Source organism: Manacus candei, unplaced genomic scaffold (assembly GCF_025592945.1).
Source record: "Manacus candei isolate 608988 ecotype Guabito, Panama unplaced genomic scaffold, ASM2559294v1 h1tg000160l, whole genome shotgun sequence".
Classification (NCBI taxonomy): Eukaryota; Metazoa; Chordata; class Aves; order Passeriformes; family Pipridae; genus Manacus; species Manacus candei.
The window spans coordinates 583,654-609,158 of record NW_026138208.1 but is presented as its reverse complement, the minus strand read 5'-3'; the positions used below and the strand labels follow the sequence as shown (position 1 = coordinate 609,158).

At 38.5% G+C, this 25,505-nt stretch overlaps 1 protein-coding gene across 3 annotated transcripts in view; it reads left to right on the top strand.

Annotated features, from left to right (window-relative positions):
* CACNA2D1 (calcium voltage-gated channel auxiliary subunit alpha2delta 1) overlaps positions 1–25,505 on the top strand; it is a 330,506-nt gene that overhangs the window by 212,986 nt on the left and 92,015 nt on the right. For all 3 annotated transcript variants that reach the window (XM_051772865.1, XM_051772864.1, XM_051772863.1), the window contains exons 7-9: positions 12,743–12,812; positions 13,652–13,702; positions 14,770–14,869. In XM_051772865.1, coding sequence (XP_051628825.1) covers positions 12,743–12,812; positions 13,652–13,702; positions 14,770–14,869 — 221 coding nt within the window. The remainder of the gene's footprint in view (positions 1–12,742; positions 12,813–13,651; positions 13,703–14,769; positions 14,870–25,505) is intronic.

Sequence of the window (25,505 nt, the reverse complement as noted above, 5' to 3'; positions counted from 1 at the left end):
TGAGTCAGGGGAGGTTTAGGTGAGATATTAGGAAAAGTTTTTTCACCCAGAGCCTGGTTGAGCACTGGAATAGGCTCCTCAAGGAAGTAGTCAAAGGACCAAGCCTGTCTGAGTTGAAGAAGGATTTGGACAATGCTCTCAGGCACATGGTGTGATTCTTGGAGTGTCCTGTGTAGGACTCAATAGTCCTTGTGGATCCCTTCCAACTCAGCACATTCTGTGATTCTGCAGAAGTTCTTCTGACCTGATGGCATGGACCCCTGAGTATTGAGGGGACTGGTGGGTATCATTGCAAGATCATCCTTGATAATCATTTAAAATCCACTTTGGATTTATGTGCCTTTTACCAGATGCACACTGTCTTTTGGTTTGTTTGTTGGTGTTTGGTTTTTTTTGTAAAACTGAGATCCTCAGTAAAGAATGCATTTTGGGGTTTTTTTGACTGCAAACAGCATACGTTTATTTGCAGTTAAATATGATATAGGAGGCTTTCTAGTTATAGTAATAAATATACTAAGAAAATTTGGCTTCGCAGGCTTACTCAAATGAAAACACAGTCTTGATTTAGATGAATGTGTAGTAAAAACCCTGTTTGGTCAGCAGTACTGACTCAAATCTCTCAGGGAAGTATACTAAATAATGATTTTCCCAAGGGTAATACTAGAAAGGGTAGTACTGACGTGGATACTGGTAGCACCGACAGTCTCAGATTTCAGTTAGTGAGTTTTATATATCCATAAGGGTAGCATGATGGTGCATGAGGAGATTCAGCACCTTTTGTGAAGAAATGCTGAACGTAGGCTCATTGTGACAATATTTGGTCTGCAGTGACTTGAAGGGGGGAATGTGCCATGTTTGGTCAAGATCTAAAAAGTTGAGGCAATTCATAACAAAAATAAAACCGAAAAAGAAATACTATCCTGTCCTCAGATGTTCCAAATCTTCCCACTTCCATCTGGAGATTTAAAAGGGTCGATGGGAAATTCCACTGCAAACTTGCTTTCACAATATAGTATGTCTGGCAAAAGGTATGTCTTCCTCTGCCCCAAAGTGCTGCATAGATGTGGGTTTTTTCTCTGTTGTATTTTTGGAGTTTTTTGTTGGGGGCTTTTTCATAAAGGAGAAAGCAGAGCCCAACCTGCAGCTCCATAACCCTTCTCTTACCACATAACCTAGACACGCAAACTTGTCATCTTCATTTGACCTTACCTGTATTAGAGAAAAATTCTTTAAGCATATCTGAACATGTCTTAATCACGTATACATGTCTTTCTTAAGTTCATCTGCTCCCTCAGCTTTAAAGGTGTATCTGTATTATTAAACAGGACTAGTGTCCTAGTTAGGACAGCTGAGATCAATTCATCATGGTGGGTGTAACCCAAAACTGTATTCTATAGCCTTCCATGTCATTTCCCAGAAACTAGACTATTGTTGTCAATAGACTATTCGCACCTTCTGCCCATAGAGCCTGACTCCTCAGGCTATAAACTAGGTGTTAAGAGGCCTGTGAGATAGGAAGATGTTTCTGTCCTCACACCCTTTGTGGAACTCCCTGCCCTGAGGGGAGCACTGAACATTCCTGCCTGAACTGGAGGATATATAATCTTGGAGTTTTGGAACATTTTTCAACCCACTCGTGGGATCCAGAGGACGGCTGCATCTCATCGCTCTCAACCAGACTTAGACCACCACTGGACTGCGATCACCAGTTCTGGCCAGACTGCAGCAGCTCTCCCACCAGCAGGTTCTTCCCCTCTCCCTTTACTTTGGACTCAAACAGGGCCCAAGGAACACCACTTTGTTCAGGCCCCAGGGTACTGGGTTATACATTTGGGTTTTTGTGGGTTGAGACCAATTGTTTGTTTGTATTATTGTACTTACTGTATTATTTTAATAAATTGTTATTCTGACTTATAATCTCTCCTTTGAGTTGGGTTCATTCCCCCTGCTGGTTAACTTTTAAACCAGCACATTTTGGCGCCCAACGTGGGGCCGAGAGAGAGAAGTCAGAATCACAATTTCATTTGAAGCATTTGTCTATTTGAATATAGAAACTCCCTGATCACCATGTTGTTTGATGCACTCACATGGATGTTGTATTTGAGCCTGTTCATATTTCCACAGATGGGGTATTATTTGCCTGTTTTGATGCTCTCTTTAAGACCAGGAAGAGGGATCCAAATTGCTTTATTAGTATATTATGTTTATGTCATTCTAACATCAGAAGCAATGAGTTTCATGGTAAATGTGTATTCAGTCCTGTTTGCCTGTCCTGGTTTGGGTTGCTACCTCTGGGGCCTCATTAAAAATCGTACCCAGCTTTTTGGGGGAACAGGGGTGGATGGTTTCCAGCCTTCCACCTCCTTCTTCCCCTTCAGACCTGCTACAACAGTTTTTGAAAATATTGAGTTCCCTTTTGATGTTAAGGACAGCATAATGTTATTGTTAGTGTTGCTCTGTCTGCTCTGTACTGTGTACACCATGTTTAGGGTCAGAAAAGTGCCTTTTAGGGAGGTTGTTTGGACACCTGCCCTGGGAGCAGATAATGCTGAGTGGCACGGGAAGTGGGAGGACATCAGCCAGTATTTGGAAAAGTTTTCTCCTCCAATGATCTGGAAATTCACCCCTGAACAACTGCAGGATCCTGTTAGCATGATAAGACTGGTGAAGGAAAAATGCTCTGGCAGCTCCAGAGATGGCCAGCTCACAGCAACCTGCTGGGCCCTGGCCACTGCCTACCGGGCACTGCTTGACATGGTACAGCACTGTCAGGGCGAGGAAAGAAGGAGCAAATCCGCAGACACCACGTCCACCCAAACCACAGCTGAGTCAGAGGAAGAAGGAAATAAACCAACCGGCACCGTGTCCACACAAACCATCGAGGAGCCAGAAGAACAAACAAAACCAATAGCAGTCGCCCCTGTCCAGAAAAGGAAATCAAAGACTAAATCAGTTCGCATAGCAAATGATGACGAAGAGGCGGGACCTTCACATCCACCGGAGGAGACAGAGCCAGAAATAATCACTCGGTCCCTGTCCCTGGGTGAGCTACGTGAGCTCCGGAGAGAGTTCACACGACAGGCAAATGAGTCCATTCTGACCTGGCTGCTCCGAATCTGGGATGCCGCAGCTAACGATACGATCCTAGATGGGAGTGAAGCCAGACAGCTGGGATCCCTGTCTCGAGATGTAGTCATTGATCAGGGGATTGGAAGGAGGCAGGAAACTCTCAGCCTCTGGCGGCGACTGTTGTCCAGTGTGAGGGAGAGATACCTTTGCAAGGAGGACCTCCACGTACAGCAAGGACAGTGGAACACGATGGAACAAGGTATCCGGTGCTTAAGGGAGTTAGCTGTACTGGAGATAATCTTTTCAGAGGATGAAAGATTCCCTAAGAGTCCAGATGCCGTACAGTGCACCTCCCAAATGTGGTTAAAGTTTGCACGACTCGGGCCAGAAATGTATTCCCGCTACTTAGCAACGCTGCAATGGAGGGAGGGAGAGGACAAGGTGGGAGCATTGGTTAGCAAACTCAGGATTTATGAAGACACTGTCACCGCCCCATTACGAGCCCACGTCTCATCTGTGGAAACCAAACTGGCTGAACACGTCCGAAGCCTGGAAGAGAAAATTGAAGAGGGACACCAGAAGCTAAGAGAAGAGATTAAGGAAGGGATTTTCCATATCTCGCCAGGACAAACAAGAGTCTCTGCTATCAGGAGCCAGCGCCCCCCAGCTAAGGAGAGAAGGTACACTCCACGTAGCGATCTATGGTTTTACCTCCGTGAGCATGGAGAAGATATGAGGAAGTGGGATGGGAAACCCACCTCTTCCTTAGCAGCCCGGGTACGTGAACTGAAAAGAGGAACAAATACCATAAAGAACTCTTCAAGGGTAAACGTTGCTCCAGTCTCTCGTGGGCAAGACTCCAGACGGTACAGGAATGATGATACGTCTGATCCTCTTGAAGGGACCTCCAGGTCATACCCACAAGAAGAGCACAATGAGTACCATGACCAGGACTAGGGGTGCCCTGCCTCTAGCCAGGTAGAGGAGAGGGACAATCGAGTCTATTGGACTGTGTGGATTCGGTGGCCTGGCACATCAGAGCCACAAAGATATAAGGCTTTAGTGGACACTGGCGCACAATGTACATTAATGCCATCAAGATACGTAGGGGCAGAATCCATCTCCATCTCTGGGGTGACAGGGGGATCCCAACAGCTGACTGTACTGGAAGCTGAAGTCAGCCTGACTGGGAAGGAATGGCACAGACACCCCATCGTGACTGGCCCAGAGGCCCCGTGTATCCTTGGCATAGATTACCTGAGGAGTGGGTATTTCAAAGACCCAAAAGGACTTCGTTGGGCTTTTGGCATAGCTACTGTGGAGACGGAGGAAATTAGACAGTTGAACACCTTGCCTGGTCTCTCAGAGGACCCCTCTGCTGTGGGACTGCTGAAGGTTGAAGAACAATTGGTACCGATAGCCACAGCAACAGTGCACCGTCGGCAATACCGCACCGACCGAGACTCTGTGACCCCTATACATAAGATGATCCGTGAACTGGAGACCCAGGGGGTGGTCAGCAAGACTCGCTCACCCTTTAATAGCCCTATATGGCCAGTGCGTAAGTCCAGCGGAGAGTGGAGGCTGACGGTGGATTACCGTGGACTCAGTGAAGTCACACCACCCCTGAGTGCTGCTGTGCCGGACATGTTGGAGCTCCAGTACGAGCTGGAGTCCAAGGAAGCCAAGTGGTATGCCACCATTGACATAGCCAATGCTTTTTTCTCCATTCCTTTGGCAGCGGAGTGCAGGCCACAATTTGCTTTCACTTGGAGAGGTGTGCAGTACACCTGGAATCGACTGCCTCAGGGGTGGAAACACAGTCCCAGCATTTGCCATGGACTGATCCAGACTGCACTGGAAAAGGGTGAGGCTCCAGAGCACCTACAGTACATTGATGACATCATTGTATGGGGGAACACAGCGGGCGAAGTCTTCGAGAAAGGAGAGAAGATAATCCAGATTCTCCTAAGAGCCGGTTTTGCCATTAAACGGAGTAAGGTCAAGGGACCTGCTCAGGAAATTCCGTTCCTAGGAGTGAAGTGGCAAGATGGACGCCGTCTAATTCCAATGGAGGTGATTAACAAAATAGCAGCCATGTCCCCACCAACCAGCAAGAAGGAAACACAGGCTTTCCTAGGCGCTGTGGGCTTTTGGAGGATGCATATCCCCGAGTATAGTCAGATTGTAAGCCCTCTCTACCTTGTGACACGGAAGAAAAATGATTTCCAGTGGGGCCCCGAACAACAACAAGCCTTTGAACAAATTAAACAGGAGATTGCCCATGCAGTAGCCCTTGGGCCAGTAAGGACAGGACAGGACGTGAAGAACGTGCTCTACACCGCAGCCGGGGAGAATGGCCCTTCTTGGAGCCTCTGGCAGAAAGTGCCTGGGGAGACCCGAGGACGACCGCTGGGATTCTGGAGTTGGGGATACAAAGGATCTGAAGCCGGCTATACACCAACTGAGAAAGAGATCCTGGCTGCCTATGAAGGAGTTCGAGCTGCCTCAGAAGTAATCGGCACCGAAGCGCAGCTCCTCCTGGCACCCCGACTACCAGTGCTGGGCTGGATGTTCAAGGGAAGAGTTCCTTCCACACATCATGCCACCGATGCCACGTGGAGTAAGTGGATGGCTCTGATCACGCAGCGAACCCGGATAGGGAATCCTAATCGCCCTGGGATTCTGGAAATTATCACCAATTGGCCCGAAGGTGAGAGTTTCGGACTATCCTCTGAAGAAGAGGAGGAGAAGGTGACACGGGCTGAGGAGGCCCCACCATATGACAAGCTACCAGCAGATGAAAGGGTTTTGTTTCTTCTGTACTTCAAAGTTCTCCAGTCCTGTTCCAGGACACTTTATGTTCTCAGAGACCCCTAGATTATTTTGTGCTATACTGCATAGCATGTATATGCTGCATGGCATATAACACATGCCTAAATTTTCATCTTCAAAACACTTCTGGTTTCAAAACTCATAAAAAACTTCACTGTCCCTATTTTGCCGATAAAAGAAACAGATACAAAGAGATAAAATATCTCCTTCAGTGATCCTCTGAAGGTTAGGTATTCAAGCCAGGAATATGCATAGCAACAATATTTTAAGATTCAGTGTGCTTTTACGTTCGTTAACTCATACTTAAATTCATTGTTTCAATATCAATAGGTCTGGTAATCTTCTCTGGATGTTTCCAATGTAGGTACTGAAGAGTACAGTGTAAAGAACTGTTGTATGCTTTCCCTTTTTTTACTGTAGAGTTGCCTTGTATTTAGCCTTCTTTTATTTATGTAATAAGTACATATAATATGATGGGAATTTTAATTAATTAGAGAAAAATCTCTGTATTGCTTATGCCAGTATTTTACTGGGATATTTCTTTGTAATTAGAGCTTACAAGGTGTCAAATGGAAAAATTTGCAGATAAAGAAAACAACTTTTCAGTGCTGATTATTCAGAAAAATAATTTTGACCCTAAAGTCTTCAAACTCTTGTATTGAAAAATGGATAGAGAAGAGCTAGTATGATCTCTTATCCTTCATTAAAAAAAAAAAAAATCAAATCTTAACCTGTTTCCAGATATTAGACAAGCAGGTCTCACTCAGCTACTAGTGCATTCCTTGCTTAGACAAATTAATAATAGAAGAGCTTCAAAAATCAATTTCTAATAAAATAAAATGGTATCTCTCCAAATGAAGGGCTTGCTGTGCACAGCTGCTCTTGTGTTAACAATTAATGGCAAGCAATAGTGTTTTGGCCATGATATTGAACTCTCCAGAGAAAGTAATTACTGAAGCAGATACTAAGAGACTAGAAAGCCTAAAAAATCCATACAAAATGAATCAAAAGCCTTGAAAAAACTGAGAACTTCACTTTTTTTTTCAAAAGGTTTTGTATTTTATAGCTGTTAGCTCCTGTTAACAGCTCAACATTTAAAGGAACCTTTAAAGTAGAAAAACAAAGTAAAGCCCAAACCTTTCCTAGTAACGCAGCTTATAAATTATCAATTAGTGCAATTAGTGTGTGAGTTAGATACTTCTACCTTTTGTATAGAAATAAACCTCTCTGAGTGTTGTTGACTTCTCTTTTCTTTTTATCCCTTGAAATCTGAGAGGGAAGGACATGAGCTGACATAATTTGAATCTAACCATGCTTATAGAACATAGCATTGTTAGGTTGGAAAAGACCTTTAAGATCATGAAGTCTAACCATCAACCCAGCACCACCACCATATTTACTACTAAACCATGTCCTCAAATGCCACATCCATGTGTTTTTTGAACCTCCAGGGACAGTGACTCTACCACTTCCCTGGGCTGCCTGTTTCTATGCTTCACAACCCTTTCTGTGAAGAAATTTTTCGTAACATCCAATCTAAACCTCCCTGGGGCAACTTCAGGCCATTTCCTTTTGTCCTGTCACTTGTTACCTGGGAGAAGAGGTTGACACCCACCTCACTACAACCTCTTTTCGTGATATGAAAAGTCTTATAATGTAAGTTCAATTGTGGCTCATTTTTCAAAATTGATGTGCTGAACGTTGCAGTTATGAAAGCAGATCTACCCAGTTACAAGATAATGAACTATTTCTAGTGAGTTTAAAAACTTGCATCAGCAGGTCACCATGTCTTTATGCTAAAATTCATGCCATCTCTGTGTCTTTATGATAGAGTTTGAAATCTCTAGAATTTGTTTTATGGGAGAAAAAAAGAAAACAACAACAAACCCAACAAAACACCCTGTTACTTCTGTCCTTCTTCTCCTCCAGCTCTGATACTTCCACCCTCTTTGGGGACATGGTAGCTAGTCCAGGTGAAACTAATGTGAGCAGCACATTTAGGATGAAATTCAGTTTATACATGCAGAAGGAGAAACACTTGCTTCTGAACTAAGATAACACAGAGCAATTTGAGAGGTTAATTTTAAGTTGCAGATTGCAGTATGAGTTGCACCTTCCAATTGCTTTTGGGTTTTTTTTTATACTGGGAGCGAATATTAATAGATTTGTTTGTGTATGGACCAGTCCCATATAAAATCTTTGCTGAACTGATTTGGGATAAAACTGAATGCAGTATTGCCCATAACAAAATTACCCAATACCACACAGGTAATACATTCTGAAAAATCTTTTAGATTATTATCCTTAACTTTCATAGCTTCATCACTATACAGAAAAGCAAAGAGGACATTGCATAGATTTTTCCTGAACGTACCTTGAAATCTTGGCAATTTCAGTCAATTATTGGAGTAAAATCATGAAGAAGTGGCTGCATTCAGTTTTGACTGAACGTCTGGTGTGGTAGTGCAGAGTTGGTCAGGAACAGTATCTGACTTGGGGGGGATGGTAGTAACCAGTTATTAATCCAAGGCATCATTATGATGCAAATATCCTGAGTACTAAGCTCAGCAGTTGAAAACACTTCATGATGATTAATGTAAGGGGTTCTTAAAGTTGTGACTGTTTCTTATTTTTAATTACTATGTCTTGCCACTTTTCACCTTTTACTGGAAAATAGTTAAGGAATTCTATAAAGGTGCTGCTGCTACCCTGAAATTAAATTGACTTCTTTCTGAGTAATAAGCCGAGGAATATCACATTTCTCAAATAGTCTGGGCTATCACATATCTGGATGCAGGTTTTTTCACAGAAGTTCACTAAAAGATGAAAAGAAATAAGAAATTAAACTAGCGGCAAAGTATATGTTATAGCTTGTATCTTTGCTCAACCTGAGGAAGATTTTACTGAATCTGGCTCAGGAAATTGAATAGTCTATGGGTTTGATTGTTTTGATTATCCACATAAATGTTTATTTGGGAGACAGCAAGGTAAGATTCAACTTTAACAAATATTTATTTGTCTAACCTGGTGGGATGTCACACCTGGTAAATGCTATATTGAGGTTAACTACCAAGTAACCCTCTGAGATGGAAAGGTAATGTGGCTTGAGTCAAAATAAGATGATGCTGTCTGGGATTTTATAATTGGCATTTGTTGCCTGTCTTACTATCAGCTGTAGCCTCTTTTCCCAAGTGTATTAATAATGCAAAGGGATGTAAAGCTGTTAATAATTCATCTCTGCCTATCAGTTCCTCACACAGACATACCTAATCAGTAGAGCAGGGCAGGACTTTTCAGGAAAGTTTCCCTTATGATGCTCACCTGTTCCTCTGGAATCATGTCATGCATTCAGAATGGGAGGTTGTAGCCAACAACCTTTCCTAACAAATACTTTCATTTAGGCTTTATCCTGTGGCAGTCTCTGTACTGCATGAATTGGTTCTGCTTGTAATCAACAAAACTGAGGATTTTCACTCTATTTGTGCAGAAGTAAAGCACATATTGAGTGAAAGGAAAGCATACCTTCCTCTTGCTTGAAATATAGCCAGTCCTGTATCTCCATAATGCAAACAGCAGAGGTGGGAAGGATAGCAAATCCAATGAATAATTTATAAAGTATCAAATCTATCCACACGCCAAACAACAAAATCATCAAAGAGGAACATGACTAAAGCCTGATGTATGCACCAGAGAACCATGCAGTGTTGATATAGTTCAAAGATAGTCACATGCAATAATGAAACATGGAGGCAGATTTCTTGAAGATGTTAGTGAGCTGGGTCCCAAGGCATGTGATAAAAAAGTGTTAAAAAATAAGTTATGTAAATAAAACTGTAACTCTCCAAATCCTTGATCTGCAATTTTAGTTTTTTAGCCAAAAATTTTAATCGTATTTTTTGTGTATTTAATTTTGCCTTCATCTTAGACCATGTAATGGCTTTTGTCAGTAAGATGTAAGCCAGTTTCCCCAAATGTCTTTATAGTATATGCTATATATAAGGCAACACATTTTTCTTTCAGTGGTCTCCATCCCTTCTCATTATTTCTGTATAATTATAGATGTATATTTGTTTTTGCATAGAAAGCATTTATCACCTTTGACCCCCCAGAAAATAAATAAATAATTAATCAGGATACATTAAATTTGATCAGTGGAGATCAAATATCATAAGGGAATTTCAGTTTCCTCTTAATAATCATTTCACTAATATCCATAAATACTCAAAATGTTACCAAAACCAGTGAATAGATTTGAGACCATTCAAAGCCATCTAAAATTGAAAGTGCTATTCCAGAGAGAGTATAGGATGAACGAGTAATTTAGTCATGTTAATTCTTGAAGTTGAAAAGGGAATTCAGCACTTCTTTGGTGTGAATGAAATTTTAGGTACTAAGACCTGAGTCCTTATTTATGTTTAGCCATGCAGAGACTTTCTACTAGATTATGCAAACTGTTGTAGAAACCATCATAAATATCAACAGAAACAGTTTTCTCATTAAACTTTATGTGTCTTAATAAGTGTATAATCCACCACTCATTAATATCTGATCATAAACTTTTCAGTCATGGAAATTCTGGTGTTTGTACTGAAAGAGAAGTAGAATTTAGCTGTTGTGTTCAGCACTGTGTCTACATCCCAAAAAGAAAAACTGTGTTACCATTGAAAGTTATCTCCAAAAGGATTAAATAGGCTGCAAGTAGTGTGATGACTGGTTTATTCACAGTTTATTTTGTGTATAATTGGAGTGTTGTCCTGTTCCAATAGTTCTTGGCCTGGTTCTGGTGAATATGTTCCCTTCTGTTGTGCTTTTTATCCTACTAATGTAGATGTAGCCAGAAGGGGACCGTTCAGACCTTGTTATTTCTTTAAATTTTAGTTTAGCACTTAGAGAGTTTACTTAGAGAGTTTAAAATAGTATGTGAAGTTACACTATCATCTTCTTGAGGTTATGATATCAGATAAATTTTAGCTAAATGATGGTTTTAGCTTATGCTGGTTTTCAGTAGATAATTTATATTGGCTATCGGGACAGTCTTACTTTGTGTGTCTTTAGAACATTGATTCAATTTAAAATGGTTAACTATGCCAGTATCTACTGTCACAGTAGAATATGATGATAGTGTTAGAAGGACCATTCTTCCACTCCTGCACTGAAATTGTCTGTGAACCACCATCCATTTGCTTTGGAGAATGCACTTAAGGAGCTGGACTTACCTTTCATGTAAAAAAAGTGACATTGCCAGTGTAAATTGCATTTTATATGTTGTTTTGAAATAAATCCAGATCATACATTCAGATAATTCTGTTTATGAAGACTGTCCAAGATACATGTCTATTAAGAGGGACAGATTTGGCATGGCATAGCCTTTTATTGGGTGTCACTGGAAAGACTGGAAGTTTTGGCAAAGATATATATATATGGCAAAGATATATATGACCAAATAAACTGTTGGTCAGTATCTTGATTTATATTTGGTATTTTGCTTAAACCAATCATAATACAAACTGAAAGGAGTACATTGCATGCAGATTTTGCAGGTCTCAGGGAATGTTGTGGAAGGATGTGTTTTCAGATGGAATTCCTATGGATAGGATAGCCTGGACAGACACAAAAAATTTGTCATTGAATATGTGCTTACCATGTGGGCTCATAAATCAGTCTCAAAAATTCAATTTTCTAATTTCTGGAAATTTCAAATACTCTTCTGCTGTCAGGTCCCAAAGGACCTGCCAGGTGGTCTAGTCTGGGATCACAGACAATACTGGTGTAGACTTTGAGGTTCTCCTGGTGTGCAGCAATACAGAGTGTTTTCTATGGCTGTTAAATGTGTACTGATAAATGTCCTGTGGGTTAAACTTAAATGTTCTGGTAGGTGATGAGGGTTTGGTGACTTAGGAAAGGGTTCACTTCATAATATCAAAAATAGGCAGCTACTCAAAGCTGGTGGCTTCTTTTATATTTATGGGTAAAGATATCATAATTCTTCCATTTTGTCTTTGATAAATGCTTTTTTGGGAAGAATCCTGGATCTGCTTATATCTTTCTTTATTTCTTAGACAGAAAAATTATTAGTGTCAGGAAATAGCTTTCCTAAGGCCATTGACATACAGTGAGAGAACAAATTGCAGAACATTATCTCATTCCCTGTAACTTTGCACATTTTTATTTGCATTCGTTGAGCTGTCAAGTGGTTTTGAAAGGCTCATTTTGTTTTTTCAGTAAGGAAAAAATTCCTGCCCTTGCTGAAAATCATGGTGAAGTCTAGATTAAATGCCCGCAAAAGGTTATCAGTCTTAGCATTTTCTTTACAGAGACACAAGCATGTACGTCTTATTTTGCTTTCAGAAAATATGATACTTTCATGTTACTTTTCTAATTTGCTTTTTTAGGTAAACCTCTTGAGTCAGTGTACAATTTTTTAGGTATATAAATGAACTTTAGCTTGGTACAGCATTACTGTAAGCAATAATAATTAACATATAATTTTTTTTAATCAAATATTTCTTTTAAAAATTATTTCATATTCTGAAGTACTTCCGTTGAATTTCTGGTTCCATTGAAATCAGTGGTCAATTATAGTCAGTACCTGTTTCTTCAGCACACTTGGCCCTTGAAGGTCTTTATATATACAGTTTTATTGCATTATATTATATGATCATATATAAGGATATATAGATATTTCAACAACATATTACACAGATTTTTTTTATCAATACCAAATGTTGATATTTATGTAGTGCAAAATCTGTGATGTTGATTCATTATATTGTTGTAATTCAAATACTTGAGATGAAGTTTTTAATTTATTCCATACATTATTTTTTTTTCTTTTTAGCTTCCCCATGGGTAGATAAAAGCCGAACTCCTAACAAAATAGATCTGTATGATGTACGCAGAAGACCATGGTAAGCCTTCTTTTTAAAGGTTTGATACATATATACATCACTTACTTTCTAGATATTACTGTAAAAGCATTTTTTTCTGTTTATTTATATCTGATAGTCCCTACTTTTAGGTATTGTTATTTCCTTTTTAAAATTAGTTAATTCTTCTGAATAAACAATTTTCAAATCATATTCCTTGTTGTGCAATATCCACTGTAGTGTGTCATACTGTTGCATTGCGTGGACCTTTTCATAACTATCAAATAAAATTATAAGGCAATTAAAAACTTTTTACTTTGTGCCAAAATAAAATATAATTCAGAGTATTAGACTGAACCATTTTCCAGACTTTTGCAAGTGTTTAAAAATTGTCTCAGTGGTTTAGACCAGCAATAAAATCACTAGATTACTAAAAGACAGGAGAGCAGTGGGATTACTTCTCACGATTTTTTTCTATAAGCCTCTCAAGACATGAAGAATATTGATACTTGGATGTAGTTGGATATATTTTTTTCAGAGGACTGAATATTTGTCCCTAAGCTGGGCTGAGTAATAATTCATGTGTAATCCAGATCTTTAGCTCTGAAATAGCATTCATTTTTTTCCTTTTTGAACATCTGAAAACAGTGAATTTTGATCAGTGTATTCTACTTCCAGATTTCCCCAATGTGGTTTAGACTTTGATTTACTTAGAAGACACAGCAAGAGAGAAAACAACAACACATGTTTTTTGTACTAGATACAACAGCAGGATTTTGTTGGTTCAGCCAGTCTGAGTTTAGAGATCACAGAGTATATTCCATCACTCACAAAAAATGTGTTTTCAAATTTGTCTCAATTATGTCATTTATTTATTTCAGGTATATCCAAGGAGCTGCATCTCCCAAAGACATGCTTATTTTAGTAGATGCGTAAGTGTTTAATGTCTGAATATTGACATTGGAGGGATAAAAGTACCTACATGTGTTGAACAAATCTCTGTGTGCTGAAAAATAGAGAGGGGATTAAGAGGTCCTTATATGCAAGGTTCAAAACTCTTGGTATGAGCAAAATAAATACACAGTAAAAAATGTTTCCAAAAGCCCAAACCAAACCTGAAAGTTGCTTTGGGTAGCTGGGGACAAGGTAGCTGTTTTTTCTAATCTCTTCAATATTATTCTGCTTTCAACTTACTAATTAGAGAAGTAATCAAGTGAATACTTCTCATGTGCACACCAAGATTTGTTGTAGAACACAAACCTAAAACCAAATTACTAGAAGCATTACAGTAGATGCAACTGTGATTTTGTAAGCCTGAAAGATGAGAACATATGCAGACTTTGCATGTTTTACCATACATTTTGGTTACTGTAGAACATTACTAGAAAGTGAGCAAACAAATTAATGAAAGCTCTGTCTTTACACTGATGAGGCTTCCTTGGTGTAGCTAATGTTGAGGGACTGAAGGAAGCACTGAACCTGATGTCTCAGACTGCTTTATTCTGTCTGCAAAGCTTCTCAGTCAGAGAATTTGCATTTAATGCTTTCACATGTGGTGAAGTGCTTTCATATCAGCAGTGAGTTTTATCAACACTTGTTATTTCTTCACTTCAGTTTAGATTTTACCTTGTATCAAACAAGCTGTCATTTGCACATCTAAAATCTAAGGCTGTAAATCTGTGTATGGGAGTATAAAATATTTAGATAAGGCATTGGTAAACTTTCTCAGACTTCTTGAAAAGAAAGTGAGGAAATGATGTATCATTATAACTTCAACTAAGCCACAGGACTGGGACTTTGAATGACAGTTTTGGACTTAATTTAGTAATTATTAATAGTGTAATAATACTAATGATGAGTTGGAGCATTCAAGAGCTAAACTGATAATTTTAGTGTGAAAGCTGATCAGAGTACTGGTGAGTGTTCTGTATTTTCTTTGTACATTTTACATAACATTTATTAAATTCAACTTTTTTATTATCTTGTGGATTTTTGTTAGGAGTGGGAGTGTCAGTGGATTGACATTGAAGCTGATCCGCACCTCAGTCATTGAGATGTTAGAGACGTTGTCTGACGATGACTTTGTGAATGTAGTTTCAGTGAGTATCTGTTCTTTCTACAAAATTTGCATTGTCAACAAAGCTATAAGCAAACTATTTTTAATCCTGGATGTGAGATACTTGAATGTTAAGCTGCAGAGAGACTTAAAATATATTGCAAAACATCGCATTTGGATTTTTTTTTTCCTATAAAGTAAAATGGATGTCCCGGAATTGTTATTATATATACATTTCAGTGAAGGGCAAAAGTCATTTAAATAAACCTCTGCAAAGCCAAATTCTCCTTTCCAGTATAGTACTGTGGTCTCTATAACACATCTTTCATTAGATTGGTATATTCAAATTCTCTTGAAATAGTTGATGATTTCCAAGTTTTCCACACAGCAGATATTCAGGTTACTCATGTTGATTGGTGCATGATGAGAGAACATGTATGATGAACATGATTAAGAGAATATATGTACAACCATATATCTGACTTGCCAAAGAGGTGCTGCTGAGAAGTTCTATAGTTAGCAACTTGATGGGTAGCAAAGCAATTTTTTCCCATAATAAATAATAAAATAGAGGGTATGGGCAACTTTCAGTTTTCAGGCTGATAGCTTGGATGTCATGTCCTAGCCTCAGGCAAGGCTTTTTTTATTTTTTATTAAGCTGTTCAACTGTAGAGCTTTGATTCTAAGGATTTAGGATAGGAATGTTGGCATACTCATAATGACAAGAGACAGACTGGATGATGAGTAACTGGAATGATTTTGGAGATAATTTTCAACTTCTGCAGTTGTGTTGTAGCCAGCCTGAGGGAGAAAGACCTGAAATATAACTAAAAGAAGTCTTTTTTAAAACCGCTTATTGCTTTGTTGTTTGCTGTCAGTCTAGCCAGACCTTTCTCCAAGTAGCAGACAAGCCCTTAGTGTCAATAGTATTTCCTTTGTTAAAGTTTTTAATAGTAGATTAGACCATTTTCTTTAGTATAAATCACAGTGAAAAAAGATAGAAAAATGTTTTTTATTATTATTATTAAAGGAAATAAGCTTTTCTATAATGGTATTAGGGAGCTAAAATCTTGTTGTTAGGTTCAGTGATTTAAACAACAAAAAGCTTGTAATCCTAAAGTGATGGAAATTGATTACTATGTTCAGTGGAGCTGTGCCCCCTTTCACTGCTGGAAAATCTGGACCCCTACTACCCCTTGATTTATACAGTTTTCCAAACTCTCTCCTTACACTTTCTCCCAGATGACCAGAAACAGTGTTTCTTAAAACTAAGCCTTTCTTAGGCTCTGGGTATTTTATTAGCTAAGGTTCAGTGTTATTCTGGTGAGGTCCCAAGGTTGGGATTTGTGTCAAAAAAGAACTGGAAATCCTTGAATATTTTCTACAGTACATTTTCCCACTGATTTGTAACTTAAAATATATAAGGATCTTTTTTTTTATTTGAATGAGCTTTAGAGGCTCACAGCAAATATTTGATTGCAGAACGGAAGAGTACATTTTGGTCGGAGTGTGTTCATCATCAGAGGAGGGCAACACTCACAGAAATGTACATAATAGAACATAGCATCTCTAAATTCATATTTATAAAGTCCTATTTGGTATTGTGCACTTATAACTTAAAAGCCTATATTAGATGCTTTCAGTATTGTAATTCTTTTTGTATAATATTTTCATGTATTCAGATGATTTATGAGTGGAATTGTGGTGAACACTGTGTTATGACATGAGCATATTTTATTTCTCTAACAGACAGGAAATCATATACTATAGATAAGAAACAAATGTTTGTACTGCTACAAAGCATTCTACAAGTGAGAGAATGGAATGCAGAAGTTTGGTCTTTTTTAAATCTATTTTTCCTTTTTTTAAAAAAACTTTTACTTTGGTTTACTCAGTTTTTCCACCGTTCAACCAAAGCCTCGAAGTTAGCACTAGAGGTGTCACTGCTCAAGGAGGTGATATATTATCAGTATTATTTGTTCTTAGGATTATTCACAAAAGCATGTACACAGGCCTAGCTTCTATGAGGAATTAATCCACTGCAAAGTTGGTATTAGTTGCTGTACTCTCTGCATGTATATTGCTTTATTTTTCTGTTTGATTTAAGTATCTTTACACCTGAAGTACAACAGGGCACTAGAACAATCATTATTCTGATCATTCAGTCAGATCTTTGAAAATTTCATACATGGCTTTTATTTGGAAGGTCTGAGATCTTTATTCAAATACTAAATTCAACATTTTATTGCTTAGTTTTTTCCCATTTATTCTTTCTTGTATACCTTTGTCAAAAAGCTTGATAATTTATTAGGTTTAGGTACTGTGTTAAATGGCAGATGGTTCATTAATTCTTGTTTAATTTTAAAATAATATCTTTTTATTTTTCCAAATGGTCTGACGATCATCTAGAGATATGGTGTTACACAAAAGATCATCTGGTCAGCAGTGGTGTTCCCCAGGGCTCAGTGTTGGGTCCAGTCCTGTCCAATGTCTTTGTCAATGATCTGGACAAGGGGATCGAGTCCCCCTCAGTAAGTTTGCAGCCAGGTTATGTGGGAGTGTTGATCTGCTGAAGGTAGGAAGGCTCTGCAGAGAGGGATCTGGACAGGCTGGATTGATGGGCTGTGACCAATCGTGTGAGGTTCAACCAGACCAAGTGCACTTTGGTCAATAACCCCATGCAGTGCTACAGGCTGGGGGAAGAGTAGCTGGAAAGCTGCATAGAGGAAAAGGCCCTGGGGGTGCTTGTTGACAGTGGCTGAACAGTGGCTGAAAAGTTGCCCGTGGCCAAGAAGGCCAGTGACATCCTTGCCTGTATCAGCAACAGTGTGGCCAGCAGGACAAGGGCAGAGGCTGTCCCCTGGTACTTAGCAGTGCTGAGGTCACACCTTGAATCCTGTGTTCAGTTTTTTGCACCTCACTACAAGAAGGACACTGAGGTGCTGGAGCATGTCCAGAGAAGAGCAATGGAGCTGGTGAAGGGTCTGGAGCAAAAGTCTCATGAAGAACTGCTGAGAGAACTGGGGTAGTTTAGCCTGGAGAAGAGGAGGCTCAAGGAGACATCACTCTCTACAACTACCTGAAAGGAAGGTTGTAGCCAGGTGGAGAGCAGCCTCTGCTCATGAGTGACAAGCAATAGGACACAGGGAACGGCCTTCAAGTTGTACCAGGAAAGATTCAGGTTGGATATTAGGAAAAATTTCTTCTCTGGAAGTGTTGCCAACCCACAGAAGTGGTGGAGTCACCATCCTGGAGGTTTTTAAAAGATGTGCAGATGTGACACTTAGGGACATGATTTAGTGGTGTACTTGGCAGTATTAATATAACAGTTGGACTAGATAATCTTAAAGGTCTTTTCCAAACTAAACGATTCTATAAGTCTATGATCATGATTCACAGAGTACTCTGTGACAGAGAAGGCATGTCCAAAGTCCAAATCCAGTGCTTTCCTAATAAATCGAAATTTTTTTTTCTCAGTGAATTAAATGTAGATTTATTCAATATGCTTCTTGTTATTGCTTAAGAAAATTTTCTCTTGAAGAATCCTGCTATTAGATATGATTGGCTATATAAAAAGTCCAAAAAGCTAAGTGAAAATGTTCAGTTAATACATTATTAGCAGATGGATATGTGAACGCTAGCACTGTACTGGAAGTTATCTACAATTTTTCTTTCCCTTATGGGTCTTTTGGCCTAAAACATGACAGTTGTTTTATGGCTTGTTAGCTTTAATAACCATAGAGTCTTTAGTATGAGATTTTGAGTTAACTACAGAGCTGTTTTACTGCTAACCTCTGCTGAGATGTTGTCCCACAAAGCCCATATGTATGATGATTCATGCCCACAACTGAAAGACATGGATTTAAGCTCATGCCAATCACTTCTTGGAAGTGACAGGATGATTTAATGAATTGTGCCTTGTATTTGAAGAAATCCTAGGGGAAAAAAGCTCGAAGGTAGATGTTTTAAAAACATTAGTTCTACTGATTGAACATAGTTCTTCCATTTATTTTCAGTGAAGAAAGGTTGAATGAACTATTAAGTCACATAAAGATAGCTAGGGGTTAACATGTCATGGTTTCCTCTGGGATTTGCATGTTTCTTATCTGAAGTGCTGTGCTTTGTTGCAGGGTGAAAACCTGCTGTTTGAAAGAGCTTAAATGTATGAGTAATACAGCTGTTTTCCCACTAATCCAGTTATAGGCTTTGATAGCAGTGAGTGGTAGATGATAGGGGCAGCAATTCCGTCCCAACACGTTGTGATTTAGTGATTTGGTTTCAGATGTTGACACAGGGAGTGTAATTTGTTTGTGACTGTGGGTATTGTGTGGGAGAAATGTATTTCAAATCTGTAGAGGTATGGAAAACCACACAAAGGAAAAACCTCCCTTACAGCAGCAGATGTGTTAAAGGTCAGGAGCTGTAGAACTGTTTAAATTCACTTAGCCTTAGTAAAAACCCAAACTAGTATTTACTGTTTAGGAGCTGGAAAATAAATGTCATGAGCATACAAGATAGAACAGAATCATACTCTGGGAAAATTGAAAGCTCATCTCCTGCTCTTGTGCAGTTCTACACGTCGAGTAAACTCAGAGGGAAGGTGATAGAAAAAGCTATGCACCCAGCCTATGAAATTATACTGGGGCATAAAAGCAATCTGTGGAAGATGCATCCCTTTTCCCACTGATTTTTAATAGCAGTTTTTTCATGTAATGCTACAGCTCAATGGTTGCAAAACTGTTTACTTTGTCTGCCTTACTCCCAAGTTGGTACAATATTTATACCTTCCTAATTTAAATATTTAAATATGATAATGAAGGGGGGAAGTTCTGTAAGGGGCTCTCAGTTTGTCAAAGGGTTCCTTTTCCTTTCTGCTACATGTTCCATCATGTATTCTGCAATTCATATTGCTCCTATATTCTCTTAAGTACAGGGAAATATTCCTTCCTTATGAGACCTACTTTATTAAGGTTGTTTAAAAAAATTAACAAGCATGCGATGGGTGGAAACTTCAGCCTGAAGTCCTAGTAAAGGGAGGACGATGCTAGATTTTGCAGCCAGGTAACCTGTCATGCCTATGTTATATTTGATAGAAATTTTAGCTTTGTGTGAATTGACTTTTGTTTAATTGCCAAAAACTTCCATGATTTTACTGAAAATAAAGTTGGTTTCCTTTATTAATTCAATTAATTCAATTTTCCTTTACTTAATTCAATTAATTCCTTTATTAATTCAATGTAATGTTTTTAATGAACCTGAAATTAAATTGCATACTTAAACAGTATGACAGGTTTTTCCCTGTGTTTTTGAATTTTGACTCAGAAAAAATCAGTGGTGTTTTGTTTTTCCAAATAACATCACTGCTTGAGGGAGAAATTAAACATGATTATGGTATAAGTGGCACTGAAGTAGTTCTATTGGTGGATGCAGAGGAGATGAAAATGTCTCCGGTATGAAGGAGATTGCCAATGTACTTTTTTCCTTACTTTCTCGTTTTCATTAATGGCCGATATTAAGAAGAAAATATGAAGATGCCTGCCATCTTTTATTTGACAAATAAAAAATAGATAGAGAATCAGGTTCCCACTGCAATAAGCATGTCTGCATAAGCATTTCTCTTAGTGAGAGCATTTCAGATAAAAAATCACAGTAGCTCTAATTAAATATACAGTCTCCTCAGCATTATAGATGTGTGAGGCAGTAAACAAATATATATTATTCCTTTTTTGCAGGAGATGTGGTTTGGGTTTTTTTCATAGCTAATGAAAAGCAACATAAAGACAAGTTTAGAGCTCTGTTGAGCTTCCTGATTCTCTAAACAGCAATCCATCTAATTGACCTTGCAGTTTCTCTTAAATTGAATGGCTCATTTTCAAGAAAAGGGGAAACAATGGTAGCTGCAGAGAAGCAAATCTTCGTAGGAATGTTCCTTAATGGAAGATCATTAGCGTTCCTTAATGGAAGGTCATTGTCGCGCATCTTCCCTGTTCAGGACCAAGTGAATTGAATGGTTTTTTTTCATACACCTATGTTTAATAAGCACTGTAGGTCCAAGGTTAAACAAAGCTCAGAGAAGTTATGATCAAAATCTAGTATTCACTTTCTGCAGTGCTGATAATTACAGGTCGGGTAAGGCAATGTGTCTATGGTAATATATGTATGGGAAATATATCTGGAGGACATGTTTAGCAAATGTAATGAAGATGAATATTTTGCAAATAACAATGGAAAAACTTTGGAAATCGTGGAAATCCAGGGACTGTTAAGAAGTTTGAAAATTTTTTTTGTAATAGATTAATGAGAGTAGGACGAATTATGGTAGTATGGTGGTATGAAATGGTTATCTGCCTACAGCTTTATGGGTTTTTTACTTTGAATGGCACATAAGCAGTTAATATGCATCAAAAAATTGCAAGGAAATATTCCTGTTCTCTTCATATCAATATATAATGCCTTTCTGGAAGATGCATTTTAAGCAAACATCTACAAGTAAATGTAATTGTTACAGTTTATTGCAGAAGTATCTGAGGGAAATTTAATAACCAGTGATATATGGGTGTGAGACAGTATGCAAGAGGTCAGATTAGTGTCTCATTGCCCCTCGTAGCCTTAAATCAAGAATACCTAAAGATTTTGGCTGTTGGTTGATTTTTTTTTCTTTTTGTTTTGTCCTGCTGACTTAAATGTTTATCCCAGGTAGTTGTTCATCACTCACCTTAGTTACTAATGGGCTGGAAATTACTTCATCATTCTTGTAGGATACAAATAGGTTAGCCTTCATCTTTGTAAACGGGGAATATATACCAAGTAGTTATTTTCTTTTCTTAATACTTAACAGTTTAGCCATGTCTATCTAGCAACAGATGGGTTCAGTAGTTAGACTTTCTCTTATTCCTAGTGTACATAAGAATTTCTTGTTAACTGCAGTTTAACCAGCCCTACAATAGTCTGTGCAATAGGACAGAACAGCAAAGACTCACATAAGGTGGACAAATACAGCACAGTCTATGACAAAGAGGTGAAAATAAAGTCTTACTTTTCTGTCCCAATGATACTACTCCCTATGGTGCTTGCTTACATTTTTCTTTAATATCTCACTTTAAATAATATGTCAATGTGTAAAACCAGTATAACAAAATAACCACAGTGATATTAGTGCAGGATCAAATCTTCTCACTCTGAAAATTACAGCTAGCACCAGGACCATCTCCAGAAGCCAAGTTGTCATGTTCAACTCAGAACTGTGTTCGAGCTACGAAGCCTTTGTAACTGCAGCCAGCCAGATCCTCCACAGAAGCTACTCATGTTTGTATTCAAAGACTGTCTGGCCATACTTGATCTATTACTGCAGAATTTAGAAAGAAAGCACGTTTCAACAATTTTTTTTGATTTCTCATTTAAACTGAACCTTACATAGCTATACATAAACTTAAGAAACCTTTAGAAAATGAAGTTATTTTTCTTTTAGAATTACAAAATAATAACTAAGCCATCTGAATTTAGAAATTTGTTTGTTTATACATATACTCTTTTTCCTGTGAGGGGAAAGAATATCATGCTCAATTCAACACCTCAAGAGACTTGAGGCTGCTGCAGCTCCATGCCTCAGATCCAAAGAAATGTATCCCCCGTGGGCACATACACATGGAGCCCACGTATATGCACCTATATACATAACTTATATTCACATATATATATATATATATATATATGCATACTGGGCCATCCCACAGATAACACAAACAAATGCAGAGCATTTATGTAAACACAGGCAGCGCCAACAACCTCATCCTGCTATTCTCTCTGGCGGAGCTGGATGGAAGTCACAGACACGTGTGCAGGATAGAAAGTCCCTTACACAGGAAAGGAAGCAGAAATGGAGCTTAATAAGAAGGCAGAACAGTCTTGAAGAGATGCAGAAGGTGACCAGAAAAAAACCCCAATCAGTAAACTATATACATGAGACCAACAATTTCCCCCCTTAAATCTCCGTTTTACCCTCCTTGTTCCTTTCCAAATCACCTAAATCTATCCCTTTCCTCACCCTCTTTTTGCTCTTAAATATTCCATACTAAGTCCTGTGCAAACCTGAAATGCACTTTACAGTATTAACTGTAATTTTAGTTTGCCATGGAAGGAAAATGTTCAAAATGTATGTAAGAGAGAAAAAAGACATGGAAAGATTTGGAAAAGAAATAGGGCAAATCTTAAAACAAGATCTGTTTCATTTTAGATCTGTCACAAAGCGTTAATTCTAGGGAATAGAGTGCTTGAGTGCATGAAGAGCCAAAGGGAATGAAAATTAGAAGCTCAAATTCTGCATTAGGATGTCAGTAGCAGGGATGTTGCTGGAAACCATACATTTATTACTGTACAGTATAGCTGACAGTTCCAGATGACTAGAAAAGTCACCTCCATTCCTACTTGGAGGGATTGCTTTGGGCATCAATACAGATTTTTATTGTCTCCTCTTATAGCTGTCAAATGTCATGGAGTCAGACTTCTAACAACACCTGGCATGGGCGTCTGTGATTTCCAGAATAAATTCTAGCTCTCTAGTATATGAGTAGTATTTAAAAAGAGTAATTTAGTAGTATATAAAAAATAGTATTTAAAATGCATAGTTTAGGGGTATATAAAATTATTTGACAGCTCTATCTCATGGTTCCACTGGTTAATAAATCCGTTGGCTATTTCCAGTTTCTTGATTTTCAGCAAAGCACAAATCTTACTAAAGAGGCCTCTGCTTTGTCAGATGTATCATCGATCTGGGGAGGTTTTATGGCATGTCAGATGCTGAACCAAAAAGGCATTGCTGAGTTAGCTTTCAGACTAGAAGGTTGTTATTAGGGGGCATTTTGAATATATAATTAAAAATTTGTGGTGGGAAAACGGTCTTATTCTGTACCAGTTCAGAAGGGGCTGGGCTGGACTGGGTTTAGTGGTTCTTCTGGGGAAAGATGTCTCACCATGTTAGTAGAAAAAGAAGAAAATGCAGGTTGTCTATAAGTTTCGAGATAGGATGGAGGCCATTTGTTCTATGATCCCCCTTTTAAAAATATATTTTCTAAAAAAGTCATGTATTTGTTAGGTAATAACTATGTGAGGCAGTGTCTTAGTTTGGAGTGAAGCTAAAGGATCTCCTAAATCAAATGAAACATGAATGAAGTACTCATTGACTTCTCAAGTCTCATGCTTTCAAGACTCACACTTTTCCCTCTTGTCTCTTGCTTCCCTGCCTAAGAGCAGCATCTCACATATCAGCATTGTTCTGCTGGAGCATCCTTACAGCTCTGGAACCCCAGCTACAGCCAGGCACAGTGCTCTGCTCTACAAGGGTGACAGTCAAGCTGTGGGAACACACAGGTGACACTGTAGCCTGCTGTATCCCTCTGCTATGTGGCCTGATGCTGAAATGTGTGTTTGACTTGGATTTTGGTGCACTGACTAGACATTCGTCTTCATTTCGATACCCTGAGAGCAACTTTGCATATCAAGTGAAATTATAGATAACTGTTTAACCTTTTAACTTTACCTCTGATGACCAGTGAGGGGACATGAGGAATGCCAGGGAAGTTCAGTTTGGACATTAGGAAAAGGTTCTTCACTGAGGGAGTGGTCTGGCACTAGAACTGGCACCGTTGGGAAGGAGTCATTACTCCAAGCCTATCAGAGTTAAAGGTGTGTCTGAACAATGCTCTTAGTCATGTGGTTTAGTTTTAGGTAGTTCTGGATGGAGCAGGGAGTTGGACTTGGTGATCCTTATGGCTCCCTTCCAACTTCATACATTCATCTTTTTGGCAAGAGTGATTCATGTTTTAAACAACTTGAATTTGACTGAATGAAGATTTCCCCAGTCAGGTGAGAATAAAAAAAAAGTCTACAAAATACTTTTCTAGGGAGTGTCTTCTTGTTACAGCTCTCTCCCACAGCATATCTGGGCAGCACCACAGCAGTGCAGTGGTTCAGATCAACCAGCTTTCCCTGGGAGATGCTGAAATTTACAGGACTGAATGTTTCAGTAGAAGTCAGAAGCACATGATTTTAAGTAAATAATGCATACTAATTTAGCCACAGCAGCATAAAAAGACCATAAATTTCATCTTGCTAAGCAAATTCATCTTTCAGCCTGTGCTGACAGTCTGTGTTGTAGCTGAGATTGGCAGTGCAGCATCTACTTTATGGTCTGAACATTAATCCTTTGCTAGTTAGTGGGAGCTTTGCATTGATTTATGTGCAGATAATTATATGGGTTAGAAAGGTTAACAAAACTAACTGAGAGCAAACTTTGGCCTAGTATTTGGTCTTTTCCCTAGTATTTATCTCATATCATGCTGCAATATTTTTTCAACAGATATTTTGTGATCCAACAGTTTTATTGTTGTTGAGTTCTGCTGACTCTGGTCTCTAATACACACGTATACATTTCACAGTGAAATGAGAAATTTATGACATTTCAGGAAATGACAGTTATATAAATTGGCATATAATCCTAATTTTATTTCATTATATATTTGAGATACAAGTAAAGAAATACAGGTGTGCTCTTCTGAGTACTAGAATAATTTTTTTATATTTTCTCTAAAGTGAATATATAGGATTCTACTGTATACCTGAAGAGTCTCTGCATGTAACTCATAGGATAGGAAAAAACAGTAATTCTATAGCAAGATATGAAT